This window comes from Schistocerca serialis, chromosome 6 (assembly GCF_023864345.2).
Source record: "Schistocerca serialis cubense isolate TAMUIC-IGC-003099 chromosome 6, iqSchSeri2.2, whole genome shotgun sequence".
In the NCBI taxonomy this organism is placed as follows: Eukaryota; Metazoa; Arthropoda; class Insecta; order Orthoptera; family Acrididae; genus Schistocerca; species Schistocerca serialis.
In genome coordinates this window covers 426484285-426502506 of record NC_064643.1, presented here as the reverse complement: position 1 = coordinate 426502506, position 18222 = coordinate 426484285, and the positions used below count along the sequence as shown (strand labels likewise).

At 43.0% G+C, this 18222-nt stretch overlaps 1 protein-coding gene across 1 annotated transcript in view; it reads right to left on the bottom strand.

Annotated features, from left to right (window-relative positions):
- Positions 1–245: 245 nt before the first annotated feature.
- The window catches only part of LOC126484902 (zinc finger X-linked protein ZXDB-like), a 40432-nt gene continuing 22455 nt past the window's right edge, over positions 246–18222 (bottom strand). The window contains exons 4-7 of the mRNA XM_050108502.1: positions 16052–16792; positions 13062–13664; positions 8695–9081; positions 246–2264 (exon numbers count right to left, since the gene is read on the bottom strand). Of these exons, the coding sequence (XP_049964459.1) occupies positions 1854–2264; positions 8695–9081; positions 13062–13664; positions 16052–16792 (2142 nt within the window). The 3' untranslated portion in view covers positions 246–1853. The remainder of the gene's footprint in view (positions 2265–8694; positions 9082–13061; positions 13665–16051; positions 16793–18222) is intronic.

The following is an 18222-nucleotide window of genomic DNA, read 5'->3' as shown; positions in this document are numbered from 1 at the left end:
TACCTACCTGTATTGAACTTCAGTACCTTAGTAAGAAGAGTTTCCGAGTTTTCTTTTACCCCGCTGTTACACAAGAAAATAAATAAAACTTGTAGCAACATTTAAGGACAAAGGCAAGGTGTTCCAGCAAATACCACTGAAGTTTTTGCTTATGTCATTGTTAAATTAAGTGTTAGAAGCTGTTGTTATTTATCTCGTCTTATTCACCAGATAGCACTTTTTAAAAGCAGATGAACTGAAAAACGTAAAGGTAGGAAACTCAGTACAATTTTATTTGATTTTTTTCTTCGAAGCCTATGTACAACGACCATATGGGACATAATATATCGTTTTCTATTCTAATAGTGACACAACAATCAGTTCAGTTTTTCGTTGCAGGTACATTACACGATCCGTATTTCGCGAATTGTATAAAAATAACTTATTTTAATTTTTTCTTATATGATGTGGAGTTTATTGATGCCTTCTCAGTCTTCATGTGATCAGAGTTGTTGTTTATAACGTAATATAACAATCATCAGAAGAACTTCGCAGAAGTTGATATGTTTTAAGCTCTTTATGTGAAGACGATTTTCCAATTAAATGAGACTTTCAGCATATACACTCGTCCCAAAACATTATGAATTAATTTAAGTAGTTCATGTAATACCAAGTGAAACTTATACACGACAGTATCCTCAAAATCGAGTATCAAGAATGTGTGACAAAGCAATGAGACAAATAATTCTGCTTGATAACCGTACACTTTCAAATAAGCAAGGAACTGTTACTGTGGCTATAACACCACCAAAGAATGGTACGATTTCCACTGTGGCCAATTTTATAGATATTGTTTCTCAGACCCAGATGAAGATACTGGGAATTGCGAAAAGTTTACGCTGTTTCATTGACATTACAAATATCGATGAAAAAGAAAATACGCGAATACAGGAATGTGAAACATACGATAATATAGCAATGTTTTATATATAAAAAAGAATATTACGTAGTGATGAAGTGAGGAATATGTCCTGAACTGTTCGGTTACAATACTTGCTGCTGAATGCAGTGCGTTCTTTAGTCGGTGTGTGCTGATTGGTGTCCATACATCATGTGTTGATAATTCCTTTCGTTTTTCTTCCCCCTCTTTCTAGTTATTTTATGAGTTTCACTCCTCTGAGGGTTTGTGATTTCATATCTAATTTTCGCCGTCCCTATCGTTTCGTTAAATGACACGTAAGTTTTACCTCTTAATCAGTGGATGTACTGCTCGCATTTCAGTGCTAGACGGTAATTGGTCACGTACTGCGACAAGGGGCGGTTGATCGGAGCTCCTAATTAGCTGTCATTTTTTTCTAACGTCATAGGACGGTGTTGGTTGTCGTAGACGTTAAAGTTATTTATTGAGGTATGCGAAGAGGAGTCTATGTTATTCCTTTAGAGTTCAACACCTTGCTACCTAATATTTCCATATGTACCTGTAAATCTCCAAATCACTCCGCACTAACACAGTTTACAGTCATTCACAATATACTTTTACTGTTGTTCTCATGAGAAGAAGATGGCAATGGTGAACTTTCTTTTCTAGCAAATTACCATGACACCAGTTGTTGGCTCAGTACGCTCCTGAGTACACAAATATTCTTGATTTTATATATTAATGCTCAACATGTTTTTGGTCTTCAAGTCGGTTTTGTCGATTTTCGCTACCAACGTAGTCGTAGCATTGCGAGGTGAACGATTGATCCAGCGCCGTATTACACATTAGTGAATGTGTGCATGATAGGACAGTGAACAGAGTTGTCGACGAAATTTCTCTCGAGGCATAGGTGACATCCGCCGTCACATACAGAAGTACGGTCGCTCGGGCACGATTATGTGACGGCGAACTGTGATTCGCCGATGTTTTGTGGTGGTAGCGAGATCGACAGAGTCGGTGGTGGCGCCAGCGGCGGCGGCGGTGGTGGCGGCTGCAGGGGTGGCGGTGGGAGTGGCGGTAGGGAGGTGACGGTGGTGGCAGGGACGACGGAGGGCGCCGTGCTGATGATAACGCTGGTGATGCGCGGCGGGCCGACGGCTCCGGGCGGTGGCGACGACTCGTCGGAAAGGGCGAGCTGGCCTTCGTCGGCGGCGACGGCGCCCACGTGGCAGGCGACGTGCGCGCGCAGGTGGTCCTTCTTGGAGAAACTGCAGCCGCAGTGCGCGCAGAGGTACGGCCGCAGGCCCGAGTGCGACCTCGCGTGCAGCGCCATGTTGCTGCGGTCCGAGAACCGCTTGCCGCACACCTGCGAAACACACAGCATTCGAGGACAGGGCGCGTAGCGTGTGTATCGCGTCACGGCATGTCCGACACCGGACCAAACGGCACTGCTATCCCCTCCCCGCCCATACGTTCCGTGCAGGGGCCTTGTCCTCCAGAACCTCCCGTGACCGAGGCCTGCTGAAAGCATAGTGCTTCTGACTTTTTTCTGTAACGTATACCAATAAGGGGGACATACCTACAACCAGCCACACTTTTGTTGAATTATCATAACCAGCTTCAGGCCTAAGCCTTAAGACTGCAGCACACGTTTCTATTTCCAATAAGTGCATCCGACGAAATACAAGCTTAAAAGCTAGCGAATCCTCACGGGTCAGCGACGTTGTTCAACTTTCGCAGTTTTGCAGAACATATTGAGATGTAGTGAAAGCTGTTGTAATACGATGCACCTGTGAAATGGTTTCAAGAAATGGTGGTTCTATCTCATGAGCCCGTTAACGCAGTGGGCTACGGCGACAGTCTGGAAATTGATAAGTACTTCGTTAGAGTCACATGATCGGATCTTTTTTTCTCTATCTAATCTTCTGTCAAGCACTAGTATAGATACAACGATTCATGTTTCTTGGGAAATGAATGATAATATATTAATGGTGAGGAATGATGGAGGCATGGAAAGGAATTGTGACGAAATGACCACTTCAGTTACTACTGATTTCTCTGTCTTAAGGCTCTTCAATTTTCTGCCATCTACGCAGCTTTTGTCCGATATCTTCAAAAGTCTATTTTCGATGTACGTTTTTGTCTCGATATCTTGGACTAACAAAATGACCTTTTTCCAAAACGTCACCATTTTCTTGGAGCTTAATGTTTTTTAGTTATCATATGTACGCTGATAGAAAATACGTTAAAACTACTTGTACTAAATTATTTTGTCAAGTGTGGAATAAGGGAACTTCATGAAACTCCGTAGATCACCAATGTTCCGGCTACTAGGGATCCATACACGTAGTGCAGTGGTTGCAGGGAGCGTCCGACGAGAACGAAAAAGTGGTGTAAACAATAAAAGTATATCAGATAAAACTGTATCATCAGGTTTAACATTACTTTCTACTTTACTAGAAAAAAATCAAGAAAATAATCTATTTTTCATGCTTTGAAAGAGGACTACCCCCTTAAACTTAATGCACTTTAAGGGTGTTTTCACCAGACTTTAATTAGAGTAATCCTAAGACGTAAAAATTCAATTGTCTGTCGTTATGGCCTATTTACTGTTGTTGAGTAGGCCATAGTGCAGCTTGTCCATCAGACTTACAATAGGGACGGTACGAAAATGCATACAGTTGTCCGTAACTAGCCACAATCAAGAATTAAAAAAGAAGATACTAATGCAATTTATGATGAGATACAACCATTTTATAACTCAAATAATTCTCGATCGTTGTCCGTGGGTGCAGATTAGCGACATGTTGATTTATAACACGTGTACACAAAAATCCTTCTTCAAGATCGCACATTTTCTTTACTGATTGCCAGTTTCTGCTTTAAAGACCTCCCTTGAAGTCTAATGTTTTAGTTCTAACATTATAACATATTTGTGATTAGTGATTAACGTTATTTCATATAACCAACTACGACGTTTACTTTAGGTATGGTACTTCATATTACTCAGCATATATATGTATTTTTGCATTTTCTTGTGTCACGTTTAATATTTTCTAGGTAAAACCCGGATCTGTGGTTATAACAATATGTAACTTTCAACTAGTCACTGCTTTTGTATGAGGCATAAATTCTAGAAGTAACTAACAGAGTATCGAATTTGTGAAACACCTAGACCATAAGCTACATTTGTGTTGTATACGTATTTTATGAATTTTAGATTTCTGTTTCCGAATGTGGTCAACCTCACCAAAATTTTACACAATAAACTGGAATACTACGCTACAGTCATTGGCTTATCGTCTTTTGACATATATTGTACATGTCAGAAATTAATATTGTGTGACAAATAGCTAAGCATAAGATCACATTGATAAAATTCTTGTCTTTCGAGATTATATTCTCTCTTCTGTAACACTTAATAGTTCCATTCTACTATTGTTGGTTAGCCACATATATACTAGTTGGCTGTCATAGCCATTGATCGAGCTTGTAGCACTTATCACCTACACCTCGGGTTACGATATTATTTCGTCGTAATATTCAATATAAAGTATTTACGTATCCTGGTTAGTAATATTGTTTATTTTCTTGTATTTAAAAAAACTTTCTGTCTCCAGTAGTAATTTCCTCGCATTCAGTACTTCTTATTTTTTATTACTTAAAGCTCAGATAACAGTGTTTATTCACTATAAACGTGCTGATCTGAATATAATTTTTCATATTTGTGTGACATAAATTTATAAAAAAACTTAAATTGTATTTATACTCTTCATCTTATTAGAGCCACGGCAGTATTAAATTAATCGATGGTAGCGCTGTCTATCCGGCGAAGTTATCGTGTAGCCATGAGGCCACCACACCTCGGCCAGCTGGCTGACGGCTGTCTCACAGACACTCCACTGTTTCTGGTATGAGTGTTAGAAATGATATCTTGTTTTCATCCACACTTGGGCGATGCATCTCTCATTGTTGTCGATCGTTTGTATACATGAGTGGCAAAATGGGCCCTATAATATCATTTGATTAGTGATTCATGTTATTTTATGTAACCAACTAAGATTTTTACTTTAGGTATGGTACTTCATATTACTCACCACATATTTTTGCACAGTTATGCCTACAAGATTTTAATTTTACTTTGGCGACATAGCTCTAACAAATACAAAGATGCGAAATGAATGTCACAAACTGAACAACATTTTAGATTGTTATGTACTGCATAATGGGAATTCAACTATTGGATCTATTTTTATTGTTCACTTTCTACATGCAGTATTCTGAATTTTTAGATCTGAAAAATGGCTCGGTAATGAGCCGAAACCGGCAATGAGTAAAGAAAATTTGCAATCTTGACCTAGGAGTTTTCTCGAATCACTTTTAAAATTCTCGATCATTTGAGTGTGGCCCAATCAGCTCTGATATAAATTTTTATTCTTTGCCTCTATAGCTGTTATTTATTCAGATTTCACTGTGTCTACTATCATTTATCGTTATGTGATAAGCTGTTGGTTCATGTTCGGTCATAGGTACATAGCGATAGTTTTGCTATTCTGTTCCGGTTTCCTATTACACTTACGATAATGTTTCCTTTTAACTTTATACATGACGCTTGTGTTTTGGACACCATCGGCCTTCCCCTCTTGCCTGTATAGACTACAATTTGGTAGTAGCCTATCATTATTTGTGGGAATGATTGTGCGAACAGATCTCAAAAGATTTATCACAGATGCAACTTTGCTGGAATCCTTTGGTTAACTGCACGTCATTATGCCACTCTGCTCACATAGGCGTCTAGAAGAACATGAAACATTGTAGGGAGAACCTAAAGTTTTCTGGTGCGTGTAAATGTTGCTGGTGCTATACGTTACAGAAGGCGCAGTAGACGTTTATAGGAACTGCTACTTCTTATTCACTACCTCATTGGCCTTGTTAATGATAGATTTTATGGTACTGGATCCAGCTTAAAACGGGTTAGGGCTATGGAGTCGCCGACGAGATTGTCGTTGCGTATCTTATAAGGGTTATATGTACCATAGTGCGATCTGCTGTGATACAGGATATCCAACAGGGAGCGACAATGGCGGGGAGAATATTTCCCCTCCGGTGCGAGGCCTTTGTTTGCGTAGAAATATTGTGCAAATCCTTGTTAGGCGACGCAATTCAATGTGTTTGAAGTGAAATTGCGAGATATAATTATTCTAAAACTATACTGATTTTCTGATGTTCAAGTTAGTAAACAGAGTACGATTCATTGATCGATAGATAAATTTCGTGAAACGAGAAGTGTTCTTGAAAGGAAACTCAGGATAGGGTCGAGCATGCTCTGGGAAGGTCTCCAAGAAAATCAGTTCGACGACTTTCGCAGCAAATAGAAATTTTCTACAGGTTTGTTCAAACAACTAGAATGTTACTGAAATATAAAAAAAAAAAACAACTCCACTGTAGAATTGGGTGCGTTAAGGAGAAATTGACCCTCATCTAAATTTCTTTTCGGACGAATCATGGTTCCACCTAAGAGGAGACGTTTATTAAGAAAATAACCTTCATTGCTGGTCTGAAAACCTTTACATAATACACGACACACCTGAGTATGGACAAAAATGTAGGTGTATGATGAGCTATTAGCTGTGAGAGAATAATGAGCTCCATATTTTACCCAGGGACACTTGACAGTGAGCAATTTGTGTAAAGAATTTGGAGACGTCTTCTTTTTCTTCAACATTCTTTTTTTTACGAGTTACCTGAGACAGAATGTGCCTTCGCGACTAGGAATCTGCGAGAGCACAAACAGCTAACTTCTCATTACAGGAAATTCATGGTGTGTTCCAAGATAGAATTACTACTAACAAGATACAGCTTCCTCATTACCCCGATTTAATTCCCTGCCATTTTTATCCCTTGATGGGGGGAGGGGGGAGACTCAGAATAAACATTCATCAAGAAATTGCTGCCATTCCACAGAGACAACTGTGGCGGGTAATGAGCAATTTCCTAAATTCGTGCCAGACATACTTGAACAACGAAGGGAGACAGTTTTAGCAGCTCCTTGCTTAATATAGGTAATTTATTTTTACTTTTTAAGTGTCAGAAATATGCGACAAACCGTAATATATTTAAGTAAAGCTGTGAGTACCGGGCGTGAGTCGTGCTTCGGTAGCTCAGTTGGTAGAGCACTTGCCCGCGAAAGGCAAAGGTCCCGGGTTCGAGTCTCGGTCGGACACACAGTTTTAATCTGCCAGGAAGTTTCATACCAGCGCACACTCCGCTGCAGAGTGAAAATCTCATTCTCGTAATATATTTACTGCCGACTTCCTGTCACCCGCGGCGCGGGCACAGTAGCCGGCCTCGCCAGCCGGCCGCGCTAAGCCAAAGCGGTTACGTTAAGGATTCATCACTCTGCGTAAGCAGCGATCAAAAGACTCCGCTCCAAGACTGCTCAGTCCAGAATCGGTAAGCCAATCAGGCAAAATAGCCGTCAGCAAGCATTCCAACGAAAGACCACTTTGAAGACATCCGTTTGCTAAAATACCGCATCCTGGTGCGTGAAGAATCAACAACAATTTGGTGCACATCCTCGCCCGACAGGAATCTTCGACACTTCAAGACTTTTTTTTAAGGTTACGAAGGCGTGATAATCGCCTGGGGAGAGATCATGACTATAGGGCGGGGGATCGAGTGTCTCTCACATGAGTTGCCGTAACTTCTGCATTCCGACATTTGCGATATGGTGACGTGCACTATTAATGAAAAACATGGCCCATCATTCCATAATGGTGGTTTGCGACAGAAGTGCTGCCCAATACACATTTTTCGTTCTCCGATGCGTGTCTACTGCTGTTTGCCCGTCGGCAACCATGGATACAATGACCGAACGATGGTCGTGTTTGTACGCGTTTGATAATAACGTCGTTGTAGTTCACGTTTGCATTTACCACACGCACGTCGGAAAGGCGCGAATACAACACTAATCACATGCCTTCGTGTCGGTGCTTATTAACCCGCATCGGAGTCGCACTATGTTCCGTATAAGCTGCAGCAACGTCTTGAACTGGAAACTTTTTGATCGTTCGTTATATTTCTGAATGAAAACCAGGACGCAGTCTTGGACTTAACTGTTTCGAGCTCAGACCCGTCCGCCTTTCGTGCAGTGAAAGTACTGCCAGCATAGTCTCTCGCTGATTCTTGCCGTGTTTCTGCGTGAATGTGTCAGATGATATGCTGGTAAGCACATATAAAGCTGTAGTTCACCTGTAGAATTTTGTCACTATTATTCCTTCCTTTGCGTCATGGTACCGTTGACTTGTATTAACTCACGTAGATAGTAGGCCAATTCTACTTTCCCAAGCACTTGCATTGCTTCGTGCCTTATCCTAACGTTTTAGTCTATTTCTATTTCTGTCTACTGAACGCACTCTTAGTCAGTTTGCACAGAGCGTCTCTCATAGAACTATTTTGTACACAGGACGGTAGATTTCATATCACTTTTGGAAGGAATGACATTAACTTGATTTTCTTTTTCTATGCAGTCTCTTATCTTCCGGTTTACATAGTTTACGTTTTATACACATTAGACACGTGACAATATCAATGTTTTGTATGTCTATGCCTGTGTGTGTGTGTGTGTGTGTGTGTGTGTGTGTGTGTGTGTGAATGAGAGAGAGAGAGAGACAGACACACAGAAAGAAACAGATAGATAGATAGGTAGAGAGAGCGAAAGAGAGATAGATAGAGAGAGAGAGAGAGAGAGAGGAAGTCTACCTTACTGAATTAAAGGAAGGTAGCAGAGCAAGTACCTGACAGATGAAGGGCTTCTCTCCCGTGTGGGTGCGCATGTGCTGGCTGAGCAGCACCTTGCGGGAGAAGGCCTTATCGCAGACGTTGCAGCGGTGCGGCCGCTCGCCAGAGTGTGTGCGCATGTGCATATTGTAGGCGACGCGCTGGTTGAATCGTCTCCCGCACTCGGTGCAGGCGTACTCGCGCTGGTCGCGGTGGATCTTCATGTGCGAGCTCAGGTAGCCCCGGTCACTGAACACCTTGCCGCACTCCGGACACGATGCCTCGAATTCTCTCGAGCCAGAGTGTAGGGACAGGTGGTAGCGGTAATTTCGACGCTGGCTGAAACGCTTCCCGCACTGGGTACACAAATGCGGCTTTTCTCCTGTATGCGTACGTTCGTGTACCTGTTGGCAGACAAGAGTTCCAGTTCAGGGTACTAAAAAGTCACGCAGCAACAAGTAAAGAAATTATATACTTCATTTGAAGAAAGTGGTATTTTAAAATCGCCGAGAACTGCTAATGAAATTAGTCCTTATTCATTATCATCTTTAGGACGCGCAGATCATCACCAGCCTGTATGGAATCGTTCGTACTGTGGAGTCAAAATGGAAATTCTGCATATTCACGTTCCATCTTCCTGTCTGCATTGCACTTTGCGTAATAACAATTAATTGCAAAGCAGGTTCTTAAGTTACTTTCTTCACATACTTAAGGGCTGTAGGGCAGCACTGGCACAACACATATTCATATTGTTACAAATCTGCGTATCTTACGATATGATACAGCACCTCAGAACTTGAAAGTTGATTGGATATCACCCTTGAAAATGAGAATACTGATATCAAAAAATGTTATTCCTTGATGAAGTGTGATGTTTACCTGAAGGAATCTTCGTCGGATGAATTTTGGAAATTGAAGGACTTCTGTAGTATTTTTATTCGCTATGCTGAATGACAGGCCTCTTTAAATACGTAAATGGACTATTAAAGCCATGACAAAGAAAATGAATCCCTCAGAATACGATTGCAAACCTAATGGTAAACATCTTCAGTCTCTCATACCGTTTAAATACTTAGGGGTAAAAGGACGGAAAATTGTAAAAGGGGGTTAATATCGAAAATCAGTCATGTGGACGCTGAATAGGAGGCAAGTATGGAAAACTCTATGAAAATGTGTTATATCTGTAAAGGAGACAGCACAAAAAACGCTACAGTAACAAGTACCGTACATAATTTGCCATAAACTGTTTGCAGCCATCATCAGGCAGATGTTAGAGTAGACATCCAGTGCAATCGAAACAGGTCAGTCCGTACATATCACACGAAAGTGTAATGGAAGCATTCGGCTAAACGCAAATCATCGAAAAAACGTAATGCTCCCCTTTATTAAACGCAGAGAACCGATGCTGTAGCAAGGCTGTCCGGGAATTCTGTTGCCTCCACCATATATCCAGCACACAAGTTAAACAGGTTAATGTACGATACATGGGATGAATAGTTATTAATTTCCTCTCTTCACAGGAAAAGAAAAATCACAGTTACTCTATGCCACTCGTAGTTTGAATGAAGATGTAGATTTTGAGTTCACCTTCAAGACATTAATCGTAAGAATATGCTCTTATTACTGTTATACCAGCTACAAAGGAAAACACTGCTAATAATTTCATCCTGATTCCACTCAGATTCAATCAAGTGTGAGGAACTTAAATTGTATGACAAGGATATGCGTTTAATCGTGTGCGTCTCATTTTTAACAGAAACAATACAAAAGAAAATTTCGTTGCATATACAGACATTTTACTTTCTTTCTCGGTCAAAAATTTCTTCATTAGTTCGCAGATCATGTCCGTTCATTAGATATGTGCTATTCGGGGTGTATCATAGTTAATACTGAAAACTGAAAAGCGTCAAACTACAAGATAATGGTGAGAAACTGTTCTTGTTAGCATGAGTTTCCAAACGATCAGTTTACGAGATAACTGCGAATGTGTGATCAGGACGAAAGAAACTTACAAGCTGCTCATGGGACTACATCAGCAACGTTTCTCTTTTAATGTGAGCTTAGTACTCTTAGCTCATCGTCTCATTCAGTCACATACTGCTCCAATGAAACTTCATTGTCGAGTGTACGCTCAATTCTTGCGGTGGGATCTTCAATGATTATTTAAGGTTGTTCCACTAGTAAGATGGCATACGTGGTGCCATTACAGAGCAGAAGTATACGTCGAACATGGCACGTACATTGATCCCCAACATCACTTGACCCCAATCCTCCAGATTTTTGTGTTTGGCGTCATCTGATCCTGAAGCGTACTGCACTCACGTTGATGGGATTAACAAACTGGACCAGCGAACTGTATAGCTCGGTCAAGCTTTACAATATGGGGGTATTTGTAACAATTGTGCCTTCACATCTCAGACGACTGCAGCAAAACAACGCAATGGGAGCCCACGCATAGAATACCCCAATTGACAGACATGATAATAGAGTACATCTCAAAAGATAAAGCGCTAGAGTATCAACGTATTTCTTATAAAGGTAAGCATGCTTGAAGTTCGATGCCAATGAGATGGACACTTCATGGAAAAGCTAATATTTGAAATATATGTGAAATAAATGGGACAATATTTGATGCTGAAGTCAGTGAAGTCTCTTATCCAAGGAATCAGAAATATCTTGCAAAGAACAGGACTGAGGACCCGCGTTTATTAGAATGTTTTTCCTCCTCTTATCTTTTACTTTTACCAAGGTCAGTTTCCACTGTTAATTGCGATACATTTTGTATAACCGTGGAACGTGATATAGATGAACATACCGGGTGTTTCTGATTAAAGTGCTCCTACTCACGGAGGACCATTGCGGACTGTAACTGGAGCATCGCAGCGAAACTTCGTGAATATGCTAAAGCGTTAATGCGGAACAGATTTAAACTTAAAATTCTTCCAATTGTGGCCACCAGTTGCAAATCCGGTGCTGTAACGAGTGAACAGTATGGCTACTGACAGAAGAGACCATGCCTGTCAGTGAAACTCTTTTTAGGTGAAAGGTAGAAATTACAGTACCGCAGAGAGAGATTATCGCCGACTGGAAGGTCTGTGAACAGGCCCAACGTCATTAAATGGTTTAAAAAGATGATAATTAAATTCTGAAACACGCCTGAGATTGGTGTGGCATCTGGAAGAGAAGAGCGTTGTGTCCCAGTGGACGACACTCACGAGGTTCCTGTGCGTGCTCTGGGTTGTGCTAGTGCTCGTGCAGTGTCGCGATACTTGTTTATCACATGGTCAACAGTACTGAAGGTTTTGCGGTTTATTTTACACTGGTACTATTACAGACGGTGCAGCAACTGAGACCTCATTGTCTGCAGAAAACGTCTGAAGTTGCTCTTCTGTTTCTGGCATGGATTAAAGTTGATGAGATTTGGCCGAGCAATGTTTTATGAAGTGACGAGGCACACTGTGCACTATAGAGTTCACTGAACACACGAAACTGCCGAAAGTCGGGTACTGTTAAACCTCGTGTTGTGCACTAAGAGGAAATGCAGTTGACCTGTGTGGCTGTTCGGTGTCGATGCACAAGTTTTTTTATATTCTCGATCCATTCTTCTTTGAAGAGTATACTCCCAGAGGACGTGTCAGGTGTACCCTCACGTGTACACGTTATAGAGACCTCCATGTACAGCATGTAAATCCTACTTTGGGAGAGCGCAGCTGTGTGGAAACCACTGTTTTCGTGCAAGATGAGGCAACACCTTATGTCGCTCGCTCAGTGGAATATCTGCTTAATGCGACCTTCCATGAACATGTTATTCAAGAGGTTTATCAGATGCATGGCTGCAAGTTCAGCTGATCTGAATCCATGCGACTTTTGGGCCGGTGGGTATCTAGAAGAACGTTCTAGTGATCAGTATACAGGAATAAGTTGCCAACAGGGACTGCTGCGAGCAGCTATTGACCAGATCGTTTAGCGGATGTAGCATCTCGTCCACGTCTCTAGTGCTCACACTGAACAGACTGTGCAAATGAATCCATTATCACATGTTTCACATATTCTGCCCACGTCCCGTTGCTAATCTATTACACGTGGAGACATTTCTCTACGTCTTGGATGCATTCATAACGCCAGATTTGCACCTCGTGGCCAAAATTGGAACTAATTATTTTTAAGCTCAAATCGATTCCCCATGAAAACATTACATCTAACAGATTTTGCCTCAATACGATGATGATACAGCCCATTTTGGATCTCTGTGACTATCTGCGCTTTTATTTTAATCACCCAGTATTAGATCAGACTTGGTTTTGTCTGTATTTTCCCTCATCCTACACTGACTGAAAGAGATTGAAAATGGTTTTGTATTTGTAAGATAGAATTTGCGACTTACCTTGAGCGAATAACGTGTCGCGAACTTCTTGCAGCATGTCTCGCAAATATTTTCTTTCCCGTCTTTTGATTTAGATCTTGGGGGATCATCTGGAGCGTTTTCCTCAAAGAATTGTCGCTGCTGATCTTGGGGCAGCAGCGGCGACTGCGTCTGAAGTGGTGGTTCGTCGCTTGCCCCGCAGGCAGGCTTCGTGCTGCGCTCGTGTTTGAGTTCAGGACGCTGGCTGTCCTGCCGCTCGTCTGTGGAGGACACGGCGAACGCCGCGCCGTCGCTGGGCTGGCAGCCTGTCTCCGGCGGCAGCAGCTCGGTGAAGACGCGCGGCGGGCTGCTGGCCTGGACGGCCGGCCGCTGCGTCAGAGACACCTCCTCCAGCTGCTTCACCAGCGCTGCCGACGTGGGACTCCAGGGCGGCTGCGCCCTGCCAGCGGTGATGGTGGGCCCGGGGGCGGGGACGGGGGGTGGTGCATGCCCGGCGTAGCGGGGGCGGCCGTCCGGGGGGCTGAAGCGGGCGCGCTGCATCTGCTCGTGGTCAGGAGCATCCGACGATGAGAATCCCCCACTGATGGGGTCTTTGAGTGGAGTGCCCCCATCTTTGGGATTAACCTGCACAACGAAACGTTTTCAGTTTACACCACTATGTACTGAGAAACCATTTACTAAACATTGTATTCAGTCTCTACATACAGAAGTGACTCAGTTGGTCTCTGGTAATAATCGTCATAGCTCAGTCGTAGTTAAGGCATACAGCAGATTTCCTTTAATCGGTAGCATACTTGGACAATGCAGTGGGTCTACAAACGATATTGGTTGTAAAACACTTATGCGACCCCTCACTGAATATTTTTCAAGTGTGTGAATCTCTTATCAAAAACGGTTATTTGTCGATACTGAGCGCAACTAATGTGGGGCACCACAAATAGTCACATGTCTGTTTGATCCATGGGGAGCGTTACAAATATTCTGAGCTACATCAGCCAGCAGAAGCCTGATGATAGACAACTAACCCACGAAAACCAACTTACATACTTTGAAGAAGCAGTGTTAATGAGAAATCAAGGAACGTGGTACAACTTCCTGTGCAATTCTGTATATCCTGTATGTTGAAATATTTGTGTCCTGCTGCACTGTTTAATGTTTACTCATCCCCAGCTTGCTAAATTAGTCGTTGGTGATCGTTTAAATATCTGTCATACTAATCTCTTCCTTTTCCAAACTTGGATTTACAGAAGCAGTTGTTGTGTAGATGTTCGAACCAAAATACATTATTCTGGTTCTTTGCATGAACTTCATTGGCGAATATCATGTAACAATATTTTTTAGAATATGGAGATCATACATTTTTTGATATTTTGTCTTGGTTTTTTACTTTTATATAATCGAATTCAGCTACTTCAAAATGAATTCTGTTGTCTGAAAGCGAAATATCACAAAACGATGCCAAGGATCAGCAAAGATTGTCCCACTTCGGCCCATAATCGAGCGAACAACCCAACTCCTAACACGCAACTCCTCAATCTTCTAAAGATATGTCTTCCACAGCATGTAAAATAGTACAAGTAATGAGTTTCTGACAAACATTTCACTCACTACATTATTTCAGCTAGTGACATGTAGGTAAGTAAGAAATAAAACTTCCTGGCAGATTAAAACTGTGTGCCCGACCGAGACTCGAACTCGGGACCTTTGCCTTTCGCGGGCAAGTGCTCTACCAACTGAGCTACCGAAGCACGACTCACGTCCGGTACTCACAGCTTTACTTCTGCCAGTACCTCGTCTCCTACCTTCCAAACTTAACAGAAGCTCTCCTGCGAAACATGCAGAACTAGCACTCCTGAAAGAAAGGATATCGCGGAGACATGGCTTAGCCACAGCCTGGGGGATGTTTCCAGAATGAGATTTTCACTCTGCAGCAGAGTGTGCGCTGATATGAAACTTCCTGGCAGATTAAAACTGTGTGCCCGACCGAGACTCGAACTCGGGACCTTGGCCTTTCGCGGGCAAGTGCTCTACCAACTGAGCTACCGAAGCACGACTCACGTCCGGTACTCACAGCTTTACTTCTGCCAGTCCCGAGTTCGAGTCTCGGTCGGGCACACAGTTTTAATCTGCCAGGAAGTTTCATATCAGCGCACACTCTGCTGCAGAGTGAAAATCTCATTCTGGAAACATCCCCCAGGCTGTGGCTAAGCCATGTCTCCGCGATATCCTTTCTTTCAGGAGTGCTAGTTCTGCATGTTTCGCAGGAGAGCTTCTGTTAAGTTTGGAAGGTAGGAGACGAGGTACTGGCAGAAGTAAAGCTGTGAGTACCGGACGTGAGTCGTGCTTCGGTAGCTCAGTTGGTAGAGCACTTGCCCGCGAAAGGCAAGGTCCCGAGTTCGAGTCTCGGTCGGGCACACAGTTTTAATCTGCCAGGAAGTTTCATATCAGCGCACACTCTGCTGCAGAGTGAAAATCTCACTCTGGAAACATCCCCCAGGCTGTGGCTAAGCCATGTCTCCGCGATATCCTTTCTTTCAGGAGTGCTAGTTCTGCATGTTTCGCAGGAGAGCTTCTGTTAAGTTTGGAAGGTAGGAGACGAGGTACTGGCAGAAGTAAAGCTGTGAGTACCGGACGTGAGTCGTGCTTCGGTAGCTCAGTTGGTAGAGCACTTGCCCGCGAAAGGCAAAGGTCCCGAGTTCGAGTCTCGGTCGGGCACACAGTTTTAATCTGCCAGGAAGTTTCATATCAGCGCACACTCTGCTGCAGAGTGAAAATCTCATTCTGGAAGTAAGAAATAGTTGCAAAAGAGGAGCGTTGTAGGTTAAATGGTGAAGCAAGAGCAGGTTGACAATAGATGGTGAGAGAACATGATGAAATAAAATAGGCAAAATTAAGTTTGTTAGTGAGTTAGCGGTTATTTACTATGAAATAAGGTAACTGGTTCACTGTAGGACAGTACACGGGTCGCTAAATTGTACAACAAGCAACTTTAGTTGAATATTAGCTCTAACCTGATGTTGCGAGGGCAACGAATACGGATGCGTTTCCCAGGGAGGGACTTTTGGCTGAGGCGAATGGTGAATGGAGCCATCTTGGCCATCGGACTTGACCCACAATCCATTAAACTTGTCTGCTTGGGAGGCGGACGTATTAGCGCTGTAGCCGCAATCCGCGCCGTGGGGTTTGCTGCCGGGCGCTACGTGACCCTGGAGAGAAGTGTCGGCGTGGGCGGCGGCCATCGGAGCCGGCGTGTCGTGTTTGGCGACGCTGGCCGGTGTCGAGTAGCCGGAGTCGCAGCCTGTGTCCGAGTCGCCGCGCCTCTGAACGGCTGGGCCCAGCTCTGTAGAGGTCGGCTCCGCACGCCCCCGCAGGCGAGGGAAGCTCACTCCCGGGAGATGCGCCTGCGGAGGCGGAGGCACGTGGGACCAATCCACCGTGGAGGGCTGTTGTGGAAGGGGAGCGGGGAGTACTGGTGGCGAAAGGCGCAGACCGTCAGCAGTCGGTGGCAGAGAGGATACGGGCAGAGGTGGCGGCGGCGGTGGCAGCGGTGCGGGCAGCAGTGGTGGTGGCGCCGGGGGCGGCATGGCGCTGGCGCCCGGGCAGTCGGCTGCTGCGTCATCAGCCTGGTGACCGTCGATGGACGAGTCTTGCGACTGGCTAACGGGTGAGACACTCGTGCAAGTCGGTGTGTTTCCCATTGTCAGAAGTTCGGCAGTCTCGTTGATGACTTTCTCTGACGGGTAATTTGTCTCCTGCGATCGTAAAGTACAAAATATCAGTAGAATACTAGTAAATCTAGTTTAGCAACAACAGTAGTAACAAGAATCTTAAAGGTTTTTGTATTTTGTTTCGCTCTAATTTTACAATTATAATTACCCATTCGAAATAGTAGAGCGAGCAGATAAAGTACCAGGTGTGCTGGTGCTGGGAGAGAGAGGGTTTCCAGCTCTGAATAAATGCGAACGGCTTGCCAGATCCGGTACCTATCTCACAACCGAGGAAAACCTCATGAAAAACTTGGTCGGGTCTAGGGACTGTAACTATCTTAATTTATTTCTGGGACAATGTTATTCATCCTTCCAGAAAAGAAATTAAAATATTGTTTATAAGTTTTTGTATGTACTGTATCTTGTCCATATGAACGTGAATGTGTTACTGTACAGGCTGTGATATCTTGCTTCATAGAGCCCATTAAATTCAAATGTGACCTAAAGCATTAAAACACCTAAAGAGTTACAGTACGTCGTTACAAAACGAGATCGGTGCAAAAGATACAGCGTAACAAGAAAATAAATAACCTCGCTGTACGTTGTGGCACTGCAATATAAAAGTCAGAAATTGCTCAAGAACCTGATTCGTATGATGAGGTCACCGAATAGAGTACTGAGAGAGGTAACAAAGTTTACGCTATATTTCAGCTTAGATCTGAGGACATTATCTTTTACCTGGGAAAGCTTTGGAGAAGCTGCCTATGTTGAAAAATAACTGCACATATCGTAAAGAACATGGCTGGACTGTGCCAGGCCGAGAAAATTCCTTTTTACCCTAATGTGTTTTGATAGCAGTTCAGAGTAATTAAAATGTCTGCTTTCGAAGTTGTGGTTATTCCTCTACCCAGTAAGGAAAGCTGAATCTCTTAAGGCTTTGGAAACAGAACACGGTAGAGACTACGCTGCTCAAGGACATACCAAACCTGAACACTCTGCCCATTTACAAAAAATGTTATTTCAAATATTTTGTTTTCTGTTAAGATAGTTAATTCACAGAAATGTAACATTACTAACAGATATTATTTAACTTCATGAAGAAACCGGGTAATAAAGTTGCATAATAAAAACATCTTGTCCATACAGTGATTGTAGCATTAGATTGGTGTATAAGTTCGAAGCGTTTTCCAGAAGTTTAACAATAAACACAACAGAGAGAAGTCTTCCGAAGTAAGAGTGATTTAGGGTGTGCCGCAGGGGAGTGTCGTAGGACCGTTGCTATTCGCTTTATATATAAATGACTTTGGGGATAACATCGGAAGTTCACTGAGGCTTTTTGCTGATAATACTGTGGTATATCGAGTGGTTGTAACAATGGAAATTTTGTACTGAAATGCAGGAGGATCTGCAACGAATTGACGCATGGTGAAGGGAATGGCAATTGAATCTCAATGTAGACAAGTGTAATGTTCTGC